General features: G+C 44.7%; 1 protein-coding gene across 7 annotated transcripts in view; it reads right to left on the bottom strand.

Moving 5' to 3' along the window:
- The window catches only part of ANKS1A (ankyrin repeat and sterile alpha motif domain containing 1A), a 189,726-nt gene that overhangs the window by 74,642 nt on the left and 100,486 nt on the right, over positions 1 to 14,598 (bottom strand). For all 7 annotated transcript variants that reach the window (XM_082638686.1, XM_082638687.1, XM_082638689.1 and 4 more), the window contains one exon: positions 1,280 to 1,869. In XM_082638686.1, the coding sequence (XP_082494812.1) occupies positions 1,280 to 1,869 (590 nt within the window). The remainder of the gene's footprint in view (positions 1 to 1,279; positions 1,870 to 14,598) is intronic.

The raw sequence follows: 14,598 nt of genomic DNA, 5'->3' as shown, positions 1-14,598 counted from the left end.
TTATCCTATACTTGACTGTAAATTAGTAAAACTCCATTTTGAAAAACAAAGGTAGAGCACACTTTCCTACAAACACTTACTCTCCTGTGTGTAATCCTCTGGCCCCAGGCGCTCTTGAACACAAACTGATTTTTCTTAAGTGGCCTGCCATCTAGTACAGGCTCACCAAATTCTGGTTTATTAAATAGTGAAGACCTTCTCTGGCACAGGATCTTCCTGTCCCTGACTAAACAGAGTCCTAAACCTCATCATATCTGGAGATGAGTGCTGGAGGAATCGGCCCCGCCCTGTTCCCACATTGGGAATGGGATTAGCTTTGGTTTACATAACTTTTGCAGCTGCAATCCGGATGGGCTGGGTAGGGCATTTAGTCTACAGAGTGTTCAAATGGACATGCCAACTGCAGTGGTCCCCTCCTCTTCAAGTGCTAAATTCATGTCTTGAAAATGTTCCAGGGAGATAGATCCAGCCTGCTTCAAAGTCAGCTTCCTCCTAGCAAGAAGCTTTCAAGGGTAGTACTTGAACATTCCCTGCGTGTTTACCCATCTTTGAGAAACACATTCTTCTGCCCAGGAAGACATGTCACAGGTCACTGAAAAATATCTGGGCACATATTTCTAACTATTCTATAACAATGGCTATGAAAGGAACCTGGGCCTCAGACTCCAAATGTTTTCTCCTCACTAATCTCTCTTTGTTTCCTGAACCACCTAGCCCTCTGCCCGGCCAACCCAGGAATGTGGGATGGGCAGAACGCTTCTGCGGGGAGATCATTCGGTCTTCCTGGGAAACACAGTAAGAATAATCAAGAGCAGCGGGAAACAGAAAATCCCCCTTCTGATCCCCTTTCAGCAGCTTCTCCCAAAGCCCCCTCCCCCCAACTCAGGATCTTCCCTCTTCCTCCTGAAAACTCATAGGAAGCACTCTAGCTCTTCTGAAGCATCTTCAGGGTGAGCCTGGCTCCCTCAGTGGGGCTGATGGGATCCAAATATTTCCAAATAGCTTATCATTTCTAGGAACCGCCTCTCCCTCAGTCCTGCTCTGCTGGGCCTCCACCCTCCAGATTAACCATGAGTGGACCTGTCCTCTGCCACACAGGCAGGAAGACCCCTGACCTGGCTCCCTGGCACCTGCCTCCCTCCCAGCTGTCAGAAACACTCTGGTTGAAGTGCGAGGGAAGCAGGGCAGCCCTGGCCCACATCCTGGCCTGGGTGTCAGCACCCAGGGAAGCGCGGGGGGCTCAGCCAGCCCAGCTCTCCGAGACGTCACGCGGCCTTACCTCATCCCACTCAGAGGCAAAGGAGGGAGACTTCTCCAGCCTCTTCTTCCCGATGCTGCAGTTGGACAGGGACTCGCTCCGGCTCCCCATCGTAGCGTCCTCCGTGGGTGAGCAGGTCAGGAGATCAGAGTCAGACTTGGACAAGCTGCGGCTGAGTTTGAGCTCAGCTTTGGGTCTGCCGGTGGGAGGGGCTCGGCTTCTGGCCCCACTCCGGTCGCCTTCTTCCTCGGCACCCCCAGGGCGTGGAGATGCAGTGAGCGTCGAAGTTTCGGGGTGCGTCTGGCTGTGGGCGGGAGGCAGGCCAGCCGGATAGCCCACTCTCTTACTCTGGTCCGGCAAGCGGGGCACGGAGGCTCCAGACACGCGCCCGCCCGTCTCCTCCAGCTGCATGCCTGCCTCGGGGCGGGCACCCTGCGCGGGGGACCCTTCTTGATGGCTCTGGCCAGGGGCTGGGAGCAGCTGGAAAGGGTCCTGCCCCGCCTCACACACTGGGGAGGAGCCGTGGAGGAGACCTGAGAACTGCTCCGGGACCTGCCCGTCCTGCCCCTCTGCAGAGTCCTGGCTCCGGCTGCCGCTGCTCCGCCTGTGGTCTTGGAGTGGACGGAGAGACAGAGAAATAACAAAATTAAACACGGCAAAAACCAACAAAGTTCCAATGCAGCAAGCGCACGGCCGAGCAGAGGAATTCAAAAGCAGAGGGAAAGAGAGAGAAGCTGGATCAGCTGGGGAGAGGGCAGAGGGAGAGAAGGGGAGAGAGGAAGGCAGAAAACAGTTTCATATTGTTCTTAATGTCCAATTTGTACTCAAAGTCAGAGCATTTATGAAATTCCAAACACTGGCCTGATTAATGCTATCTGGCAGCCTTCCTTGTTGTTAGATTTCTGTTAACATTAACAACCAGACCTTGCTATATAAGGCGACAAGAGGTGCTAACTATATCCCACAGAAAGGACACAAGTGAGGAGAGAGTGAGTGAACACGGAGGAAAAGTGAGAGAGAGAGAGCACGCGTGCGCACGAAAGAGAGCGAGCAAGCACAAGCAAGCGAGACTCACTCCTGGAACATCTGATACATTTCCATAAAGGCCAAAGTGTTATTTAGAGCCACCCGCCCCCCCACCACCCCCCCTTCCTCTGGCAAGCAGCAACAGAGGGAAAAAAATGGAAGTCATGATCCACAACCTGCAACTTCTGGAATTCCTTAACTGAAAGTACAAAACAAACCAGCAGAGAAATAACTGCTTCCTTCCTCAGAGGGGGGCGATTCAGAGTTCCACGCCTCATCCTTCCTTCCTCAGGGAGCACAGACTTTTCTACTTTTTTTTTTCCCCTCTCTTTCTTTTTCTTTTCTTTTCTTTCTTTCCTTTCTTTCTTTCTTTTTTGTTTTTGTTTTTGAGAATGTACACATCTCACTCCTTCCAAAGCCTCCCAGCTGCTCCTATTTGTTTAAGTTTAACCTTAGTAGATCCACTGAAATCAAAATGGTCTGATTTGTCAATGCCAAGAGACATGTGCAGTTCTCCTGAGACGGCCCTAACATCCCAGAAACCTGACACTACTGGCTCCTGAGGCCAACTACTACTGTACACTCCCCCGAGGTATCAAATACCTCTGCCCTGAGGTAGCATAAATAATTGACCAAATCAGAGTCCAATATCAGTATCACACTGGGACACCCAAGGGGCTCTCCCTGCATGAACTCAGAACCATTAGAGATTTTAACCCACATCAGCAGGGCAGATGACAACCCTGTGTCCAGTACTAGCTCACATTCCACAGCTAATATTGAACTCTACTTTCTTTCTTTCTTTCCTTCTTTTTTTTTTTTTGCGGTACGTGGGCCTCTCACTGTTGTGGCCTCTCCCGTTGTGGAGCACAGGCTCCGGACGCGCAGGCTCAGCGGCCATGGCTCACGGGCCTAGCCGCTCCGTGGCATGTGGGATCTTCCCGGACCGGGGCACGAACCCGTGTCCCCTGCATCGGCAGGCAGACTCTCAACCGTTGCGCCACCAGGGAAGCCCGACTCTACTTTCTTTGTGAGTGGAATCTACGGTATATACACCAAATGATTCCCTAGTCTGCCCCAAGCTCCCCAAACTGTTCATGAGAGCAGAGAATCTTGGAATCCAAAGGGTCAAGTTCAACTATTTTTACAGATGAGAAATCTAAGGCCCTCAGGCCTTCTGTGGTTTGTCCGGAGTGGTGGGGGAGAAGGCTCTAACCTAGGCATCTGAGCACCTGGCTCTGGTCCTGTTGTTCTGCTCTCTTGCTGTGTGGCCTTGGCAGTGATCACATCTTGCTGGGCTTCAGTATCTAAAATAAATAGGTTGGCTGCATGGTCCTTAAAAATCCCTTTTATGTTCTGATAGTGATGAGAAGCCAAGTCTCCAGTGTACTGTGATGGCATACTTCCCCCTTGGGGTGCTGCAGAGCCCCGCCTGGGTGTCTTTCCCGGGGCTGCCTGCAGAGCACCCTCCCTCCCTCATCATGGCCTGCAGCCCCAAGGCAGTCAGGTGAGGAGGGGCACGCTTCATAACCATAACGCTTCGCTGCCCAAGCATGATGCCAGGGTCCTACAATGCTGGCTCTTCCAGGGCAGCATTTCAGGAAGGACCCCAACAACCAGCTCTCCAAATGAGCCCCCGCCCTGAGGTCTGAGCAGGGATATGGTTCCATGCACCCCACCGACTCAAGAAGAACAGTTTGGTCTCCACAGTCGGCTCAGCTTTTGGCAACTCTGCAGAGGCTGCTGAGGGGGCAGCCAAGTCCACTTTATGGCTCTGATTACTTATCCACAGGAGCCCAGAAGTATGAACTTTGGCATCTCCTTCCTCTATACTTGACTGCTTCAGGACTTTCACACCCCGAACTCACACACCCCACACCCCAAAGGTCAAGTCCAGAGCACTGAACAAGCACTGAACATCCTGAATCATGTCTCTAGGGAAGAAGATGTGCTGAGTACATAAGAGTTCCACACAGCTTCACTCAGGCCTCAGGAAGCCCTGACTTCCAGGCTATGAACACCACGTATGACAACTGACAGCGTGCAAGAAGTGCCCTGTGGGGCTGCACAGTGGGACCACATGACCATCTAATGGTGGTTTGGGCCAGCGGGACTTCCTAGGAGAGGTTGATGGGGAGAGTCAACCAGGGTGTGAAATTCGCCACCTCCAGGACCATATTCTGACGGCTGACTTCCTCCAGATTCTGGCCCAAGGTGCAGGTCCCCCTGACTGCCTCTGAACTCGAAAGAGAGCACTGATAACAGGAGCACAGGCTTCTCTTCCTTTGCACCAGTTTCTAGCTCCTTATTTAACAATTTTTCTGAGGAGATGGGAGTCCAACAACAAAAGAAAAACACCAGTCCAGAACTGGGAGTGAGCCAGGCTCACACTGCCTGGGTGGACCTCGGAACCCAGGCCACAGGGAATGTTCTGACTGCTGCTGGGGGAGCCAACAATGAAGGCCCTGTCCAACAGCCACGCATTCATGCCAGTCATCAATGGAGAAAGAGGGACAGATGCCAAGAGCTCAGTACCAGACAGATGCTGGAGGAAGGAAGTGGGCAGAAAGAAGGAACTTATGGAACTTATGGAAGGAGGAAATATGTGAAGAGCAAGAATTTCTGAGGGTCATAATCCCATTAGAGAAACCACAATCCACCAGAGTAGAAGAAATCACGGAAAGAGATGCTCATAATGAGACAACTTACCCAGGCAATTCCCTAGGAAAGACACCTTGGTATTTGAAAAGCTTGTCAAGATCTAAGGACCTCAGGATCTCAACAAGCTGGTGTTCTCTTTCCCACAATGAAAACTATAGCCAAGGCTAAGTTAGATTTCCTGGCAAATCAATGAGTGGGAAAAGATCTACTCAATGGTCCCTTCCTTCTGTAAAGTCAGGATAATATTAGGTCTCTTAGGGACAAGGTGTTAGCAATATAATGTACTGATCAAAAGCTAGATTTTTTTCCCCCCCAAAGCCAGATCTTGAGCAAATTACTTAACTTTTCTGTGCCTGGTACTGTCATTGATAATTTTGGGATCTTAATAGTACTTATTTCATAAGCTTGTTATGAGAATTAAGTTATATATGTGAAGCATTTAGGACCATGCCTGGCACATGCCAGCTCTCAATAGATGGTAACAACTGTTATTATTCTCCACACAGGATCCATAACAACATGTTCTGCTCACAGATGAGACCAACTACTTCTCTGTTCCTCACAGATTTGTCACAAGGATCGTCAGCAACAGTGTACGTGACAAGTACCAACATCCATTGCCTTCATCATCCTTATAACTCTCGACAGCAGAAGGAGGAGACAGAAGGTAATACAGTGAGAATGCTGAAGTGAGAAACTGAGATAGGCCCCAGAACTGTCACTGTGACCACCCATTCCCACAATCCTCATGTGCACGATGTCTCTTCAGGGGGCACCTGAAGATATAAAGATGAAGACAAGGACTCTGCTCCACGAGCTTACCAGCTATTGGAAGAGAGCAGCATATAAAGAAATGACTAGAATGCAAGGCAAAGATTAATAGATGCTTTAAGAAAAGGATAAACCAAATGCACTGTGCAGTGAGCAGAAAGGAGAGTGTGATAACTTTGAACCAGGAGGCTTCTCAGAAGAGGTAGATTTTTGAGCTGGGTGTTGAAGGAGAAGAAAGGCCTTGACAGGCATAAAGAGAAGTGGAAATACTTTAGAAAAATCAGTGACAGGAACCTTGTGCCCAGGGGCTCGTGGACTCGCAGGCTTGCAGAAGAGAACCCTCAGGCCCGAGGTCTTCCTTCAACTGAGAATCACTATGCTCCCACCCTGGGAACTCCACAGCTTTTCCAACGCTCCTCCCATGCTGCCCCCAGCACTCCTCACAACCTGCCCTTCTAGGAGAGAAACAAAGAGGGAACAGGACACGGGGAGGGCTCTGTCCTTACTCTCCCCATACATCAAGGCCAGCTGCTCCACTGAATACTAGGACACCCCAGCATGCTAATTCCCAGTCCCTTCGACTTTCCATTTTTATTCATTCTGGGTGTGCATTTTTCTTTTACCCTGTGACCTACTGAAGCAAGGGGTCTTCTATGCTGCATTTTAATTACTATCATGATCCATGGGGATTATCAAGGGCTTCTGAATAATAACATTTTTTTTTTTTTTTTTTTTTTTTGTGGTACGCGGGCTTCTCACTGTTGTGGCCTCTCCCGTTGCAGAGCACAGGCTCCGGACGCCCAGGTTCAGCGGCCATGGCTCACGGGCCTAGCCGCTCCGCGGCATGTGGGATCTTCCCGGACTGGGGCACGAACCCGTGTCCCCTGCATCAGCAGGCGGACTCTCAACCACTGCGCCACCAGGGAAGCCCCTGAATAATAACATTTTAACATTTACACATTTTCAGTCACCTCTGCCCATTTAAATGAGGGCTGAAAAATGCAGCTCATGTGAGGACTTGCTACGTTAAATCAATCCTCAGGCTCCGAGGAGAAGGCTTGGGTACTCCAGTTTCCTGGGCTTGTTCTGCTTTCTTTGTTCCCTTAGGATTGGAACCTTCCAAATGCTTAGTCACTGTGGTGATCATCAGAAACTGTGTGTGCGTCCAGGGAACTCCCAAGTCCACGGCTGCTTTTGGAGGGTCACCGTGCTTTCCTCAGAAAGAAGGCACCGAGTATGTTATGCAGACATTTGCTGGAGATCGTGATCTGATAAGACAAATAGACTGAGAGTCCTTTCTGGTCCATGACAACCAGAGAAATAGAAGAAGATCTGGACCGGGATTCAAGAGGTCCAAAGTGGAGCCCCAGCCTTGTGACTTTTCCTCTCTGGGTCTCTTTCAAAAAATGAACGGCTGGGATGCATTCTCTAGGGCTTTGAGATTTAGTACGGTTGAATCTGTGATTAAATGACCTAAGTTCCCTTCCAGCTCTGTGACATTAAAACATGAATAGTAGCAGGGCTTCAGGGGAAATGATTTAACCTCATGGTTAAACAGGCTTTGGGTTCGGCCATGCTAGAGCTTAAGGGCCAGCTCTAATGCCTAACTTTTTCTTCCTCATCTATTAAACAGGGATAAAAATAGCCTCTACTCAGAAGATCTGTCTTGAGCTATTCAATGACCTAATCAGTGTAACTGAACTCGGCACGCGGCTGGCCCATAAGATGCGTTCAATTAATGTAAGCTGCCATCGTTATAATCATTTTTCATTTACAACCATTTCCAGACTGCTCTTCACGCTAACACTGAACAGTCTCGTTTCCTTTCTCCCGACTCTACAAAGGAGACGGCTTTCTTCTAAGTGGCCCTATGAACCAGGTAAAATAAAACTCAAATGCCAGGGAAGGTCCAGCCGTCTTGCAAGTTTGGTTCAGGGTGATGTGTAATAGCACGGTGGAGGATGCTCAGGTCAGGAACCACCTCCACCCACGGCAGCACCCACGGGCACAGCCCAGCTTTGGGACGCAGGACTGTTCTACCTGGACTTGGTCCTGATTAACTGACAGCTCCCCTATTTCCCTAAACTCTTCCTGAAGAGTCTGTTCACTGCCTGCTGTTGGACCCCTGGCCCCTCAGACTCCCCTATTCAATATTACCAGCTCTGCATGGATCAGTTTCCAACTGGCCATGATATTTAACCGTGCCCGATTTAATAGCACACTTGCCATCTCTGTTTCCCTTGATCTTCTGCCAGTTCCAACACTGGGTATTCACAACCATTTGCTTTCTCTTCTCCAGTTGCTGGAATGTTGAGCCCTGCTGAATACTCAAGAAACAACTGACTGAGTCCTCTACCAATGTATTTACCTCAGCTGTCTTCCAATAGCTACCAAGTATTAGGTACTAGTTCTTCTGTGCCGGACACTGTGCTCAGCATGTCCTTTTTTAATAGTCACAGCAGCCGTGAGTGAAGAATTTGTAACCCTACTTTACCTGTTGAAACTAGGCTTAAAGAGGTTAAATGTTAAATGGCTTCCTCAAGGCCACCAGCCAAGAAGTGGTAGACAGGAATTCAAACGTGAGCCTGACTACCAGGCTCAGCAGTCCTTTTATTCACTTCTTGAAAACTATGACATCGCCATAAGATCGATTTCTCGCCTCTGCCACTCTTTTCTAATCGTCATGTTTCCCATAGCACCTATACTCTTGGAGGATAATCGCACCAATTTCCTGAGAAGGTTTAGGTCAAACTTCCTGAACTATTTTCAACATGATGTCAAAATCTGGGGATAATTTCATCTCTTCCCAATTGCCTCAGAGAAGTATCTCCCCATCTAGGATTTACCAAGGGTCAATTGCCCAATCCTTTTTCTAGTCTTTATCCTTCTAGCTCTTTCTGTATCATTTGAAACTGTTTACCAGTTGTCCCCAGTATGCACTCTCTCCTTCCTTGGTCATGGGATTTTTTTTTTAGATTGGCTCACAGCCACCTAGAATGCAGACTACATTTCTCATCTTTGTGGCTAGGTGTAGCCATGTGACCAAGCTCTGGCCAATGGGTTTTATAAGTGAGAGTGGTATGTGCAACTTTTGAGAGCTGTCTTTAAAGTACTCTTCTTCTCTCCTTTCCTCTGGCCTGTGCTGATAGCTTGAACTTGAATAGTCATCCTGAACTATGAGATGGCAAAAGGAGACCGGGTCCTTGACCATCATGAACTGCCATACTAGCCCTGGACTCCTTACTTCTGGACTTCTATCTTGTTTAAACCACAGTGATTTTGGGGTTTTTGGAAGTTCCGTGATGGCTTCTAAGACACTGCATTATCCTGGTTATCTTCCCATGATTTTCCTTTATTTTCCTCTAAAAGTAAGTTCTATTCTTGACCTCTTCAATCTCTCTAGTCTTTCCCTCAGCAATTTTCTCTTACGTTATCCATCACCTCAATGTGGATGATTCATGAATCTGTATTTCTAATCCTTACATCTCTCTTGAACATCAGACCCACATTTCCAAGTGCTTATGGAGTATTTTTAGCTGGATATTCTGGTACCTGAAACATCTCAAACTTAACCTGTCCAAAATTGAACTTAACATATTTCCTCAAATGTGCCCCTCCTTCAATTCCCTATTTCTGTTAGTTGCACAATATTTCCCCAATTAACCAGGCTCAAAACCTTAGAATCATCCTCAATACTCTCTCCTCCTCTTTCACCCATATTTGGTTGTAAGATCCTGTTAATGCTACCTCTTCAAAACCTCTGTTATCCATATTCTCCTTCCTATCACTTTCTATTATCCCCCTAGTTTGGGCTCTAATTTCCTTCAAGAGATTCCTTGAAGTCTCTTGACTTCAGGGTATTCCTGACTCCAGTCTCTCCCAACTGCAATCTAAATTCTACAATTATACAAACAGTCAGCCCTCCATATCCATGGGTTCTGCATCTGTGGACTCAACCAAGCACATATTGAAAATATTCAGAAAAAAAAATTCCAGAAAGTTCCAAAAAGCAAAACTTGAATTTACCATGTGCCAGCAACTATCGTACTTATATAGCATTTACATTGTATTAGGTATTAGAAGTAATCTAGAGATGATTTAAAGTATCCAGGAGGATACAGGTAGGTTATATATGAAAACTGTGTCATTTTATATAAGGGACTTGAGCGTCTGAGGATTTTGGTATCTGGAGGGTGGGGGGGGGGATCCTGGAACAAATCCCCTGAGGATACCAAGTGACGACTGTTCTTAAAGTGTGGCTTCTATCCTGTCACCTCATTCAAAAAGCTTCAACAATACTTCATGGTCTTTGGAATGAAGACTGCCATTTGAGATCCAGTATTCTACGACTAGTCCTTTGTTCAAGCCAAACTGGATTATTTTCCATTCTCCAAACATGCTATCATCTCCTGTCATCTTACTGTTATTTATGCCACTCCCTCTGCCTGGAAGGCCCTCTCCTTCCTCCTTATTTCTGCCGATCAAGTACAATTCTCTATTTTTGGGTTCAGCTCAAATGCACTTCTTTCATAAAGCCATCCCTGATCTCTTACACTGACATAATTTATTCCTCTTTGAACTCTGAAATTACTTTTATACCACTTTACATGAATTTAACATATTCTGCCCTTTTACGATTATTTTACATATGTCTCATGTATACATATTGTATATAATGGCTGTCGATACATTTGGTGAAAGAAAATATAGATGCATAGCTGACAAGGTTCTAACTTGTTCCATAATGGAAAGAAAAGTAAACTATTCCAACTCAGAAATATAAATTGATAAGAGCAAGACAGTTATATAGTAGGGCTCCTCTAATGCAAGGGGTGAGAGAAGAGGAAGCTGCTGAAGATGAGGCTTGATTGTTAAACTCTCTCATTTACATTTTTTGCCTTTGGGAAAAGCACCCAAATTTACACCTTGGAATCTACCAAGAATATCTAGCCTGGACTTCCTGGCAAAGATGGTGGACTGAATACAGGTACTCATTTAAATCTTCTTCCCAAAGTCTTACTAAACTAATAGTAAAAGTAGGCCTCCTACTAAAAGATGTGCAAATGAAAGCACCCCCAAGAAAACTCAATCCCAAGCTGCCAAAGGGAAAAGCCAAAACTCACACTACAGAATTCCCTGAAGGCTCAGAAATTGGCAGCCCTTTGGATGTGGGAGTAGAGGGAGAAGCTAAAATAACATTTTCCTCCCCTCCAAGAAGACTGAGGTCTTCATACTCGTGCACAAACTTCACGTGGACCTAAATGCACAGCTCTCAGGAATACTGATTTAACTGCATCTTAAAACCTCTGAAGTGAAGCTGTGTGCCAAAGAGTCCACATGTATCACTGTCTTCAGATAATCATGCATCACTGTCCTAAGTTAAGTAACCACTTCACCTGGACCTAAGCACTCTTAGTGGATGCTGCAGAAAAGCACCACAGAGAACAATTGACTTTTAGAGCTCCTGGCTACTTTCCTATTGGCTAGCAAACCTGGAAAACTGTCCACTGTTTCTCTGAGCAGTAGCAGGCCCCCAATGTCCAGTGGGCAAAGAGTTAAACACTATAGAGAAATAAGTGATACACAAAACATTGCTCTGCTCTGTTAGTCCTGTATGAAGATTTCAGAGGACTTTTTCTACATTGGAAACAATTGAAATAACAGAGGAATTTCTAGTCGGATAAAACTGTCATAAAACCATCTGGGCCTAGTGCCTTTGTGGGGGAGGGGAGATGGGCTTTTTACTTCATGGATCTATTAAAGCTTTCTCCTTCTGTCAGTTTTTGTCATTTCTACAGACACAAATGGCATTTCTGGGTGGGAAGATTTTTCACTGTGAAGGTTTGTCCTGCATGGTGCAAGATGCTTAGGATTCCCGGTCACTGGGCACTGAATGCCAGTAGTAACCCCTCCTCAACTAGTCATTGTGATGGGCCAATAACTCACCCAGACAATTCATCCCAGGAGGATGGTAGCAACTTCTAACTAACCAAATCAAAAACTTTATTCTTATAAATTCTTTCTATTTATTTTTAAAATCTCTGCATTTATGGTTATATATTTCTTATATTATTCCTACATGTTGTATTTCCCTTTTCTTGATCAGAAATGTCGAGATATTTTAAAAAAACAGACACGTTTTTGTTGCATTATTCAAGTCTATTGCTTTCTTCATTTTTTAATTTCATTCTTTGTTTTCCTTTTTTTCTTTCTGTGTTTAACTGAGGTGTACATGCATACCATAAAGTAGGTGATGTGTACTATCTGCTTTTATCTTTATTTTATTTTATTTTTTTTTTCCTTTTGCGGTATGCGGGCCTCTCACTGTTGTGGCCTCTCCCGTTGCGGAGCACAGGCTCCGGATGCGCAGGCCCAGCGGCCGTGGCTCACGGGCCCAGCCGCTCCGCGGCATATGGGATCCTCCCAGACCGGGGCACGAACCCGTATCCCCTGCATCGGCAGGCGGACTCTCAACCACTGCGCCACCAGGGAGGCCCTGCTTTTATCTTTATTAATTCCTCTCTGATACTTTCTTTTGGTTAAGTTTCAGTCATTCTTAATTTTTAACAAATGAATTTAAGGATAAAAACTTTCCTCTGAGTGCCACTTTGGTTAAATATTATCAGTATTTATACAAAGTATTTCTACTACCATTAGTTTCTAAGTAGAAAAATGGAAAGGAAAAAGATAGGCAACTCACAGACTAAATATATAATACTAATCAATAAGATACGGTGCTCAATTTCACTAGATCAGGCAAATGCCAAATTCTAAAGTCACTTTTTTTGCTTACCATGGTGAAGAGCATTAAAAAGTGATTATATTCCATGTTAGTAAAGGTATAGGGAAAAGAGCATGCTCATTCACCATTAAGGAAGGGCCATGTGGCTCCATCAATTAGATATAGACATGTACCTACACTTTCACCTGCTCATTCTACCTTCTATCAATGTCTTTTAGAGAAATGCTCATATAAGCATGTAAGAATGTCTGTATGGAATGTCCACGGCAGCATAAGTTATAACAGAAATAATACTGAAGACAACTTAAACATACACCAGCTAGAGAATAGAAAAATGAGTTATGGGATATTTAACAAAAATTTTAAAAGAATAAGGTAGATTTTAGGACTGTGACAAAACTGTATTTATGACCTATGAACAAGGTAAATTGTAAAAAAAAAAAGCCTGCAAAACAGTTTGTAAAATATGATCCTATTTTAGGTTAAAAACAAACAAAATCTCACATGGTCACTTTTATATTAAGATAGCAAAGGGCCTGAAGCATACAGCATACTTTCAAACTATGGCCACCAATGGCAACTGTGAGTAGCAGAGAGGTGAGAAGAATCTGAGCATTTTGTGTGTATTCACTTCTCTATTATTTGAAATTTTTCTTTCCAGTGAGCTAAAATGAATGTAATTTTAAAATATCTCCTATCCCAGCCCTCACATTGCAGTTTCCTCAATTATAAAGGAGGAGCTGAAAGCTCTGGTAGTCTCATTAACATGGCCTTTTTGAAAACTGATGAATTAATTCATAAAAGCTGCCTAAGATAATGACATTAGTGGAAAAGCAGGCAAAATTTAATATGTACTAACATGCGACATCATCTGCTGACTTGCCTCACTTTTACCAATCCTAACAGGCATTTCTTCCAGGCTACTGAGAAACTGGCAGAGCCTATTTTCATATTTAATGTCTCAACTCCTTTGTCTGAAAGCTCTTTGAGTGATCTAAGCAGCTAGCCTGGAGGCAGGCACACCTCCCATGCTGTGGTTCAATTAAATCTGTTTCCCCTACTGCCCACTCTCAACAGTTAGCCCAATGCTGCAGAGCTGGAAGAAACCAAAGCAAAGGAGGATGAGATGTGAGGTCAGAAATCCTCCTTGGTAGTTCTCTCCTTAACCTGGAGATTTCTTAACCTGAGGATAGAAGGGCACTTGGCCCCATTTATGAAGTTCATCTGGGAAAGTTTCCCCTTTCCTTCCTTTCAAAGACTGAGCCAACTATCTTGTAGGGTTTCCACATCAAGCCTTTGAAAGAAAGAATTAGAATCTCACTCCTCCACGATACTAAAGATTCTTCCCTCACTAAGAACCACTTTCAAACAGAGCATTAAATTAACTGAGAACTTGTTCTTCAAGGGTTAATTTCAGTATGATTTATTACTAAACAACTAGAGTAGGCATCAATGCTCCACTCCACTCTCTTTAAAGCTTTAATTAAAAATCCACCAACATGATTGGAAGACTTAATAAGTTAAGATATCAGTTCTTCCCAAACTGCTAGAGAGACTCAACACAAAATTCCAAGAAAAACCCCAGCAGGACTTTTGGTAGAAATCAATAAGCTGATTCGAAAATTTTGTCTGGAAAGATAAAAGAACTAGAATACCTAAAACAATTCTGAAAAAGAGTATAACTAAGTAGCAAAGGCAATTCCATGGAGAAAGGACAGTCTTTTCAACAAATAGTGCTAAAACAATTGGACATTCATGTGCAAAAAAATATATCGCTACCCATACCACACACCATATAAAAAAATTAACTCAAAATGAATCATAGATCTAAATGTATACCTAAAGCTATAAAATTTATAGAAAAAATATAGGAAGAAATATTTGTGACCTTATCTATGAAAAAAAAGGATTAATCGAACTTCATCAAAATTAAGAAACTCTGCTCTTCAAAAGACACTGTTAAGGGAATAAACAGACAAATCACAGACTAGGAGAAAATAATATATCTGATAAAGAACTTATATCCAAAATATATAAAGAATCTTTACAACTCAATAATAATAAACAACCCAATTTTTTTGATGAGCAAAAAATCTTGAAATGGCAACTTCATTAGATACAAGGATGGCAAAGAATCACA

Source organism: Mesoplodon mirus (genome assembly GCF_964341445.2).
Source record: "Mesoplodon mirus genome assembly, chromosome: 12".
NCBI lineage: Eukaryota > Metazoa > Chordata > Mammalia > Artiodactyla > Ziphiidae > Mesoplodon > Mesoplodon mirus.
The sequence above is the reverse complement of the archived record's forward strand: the minus strand, read 5'-3'. Positions and strand labels throughout refer to the sequence as shown.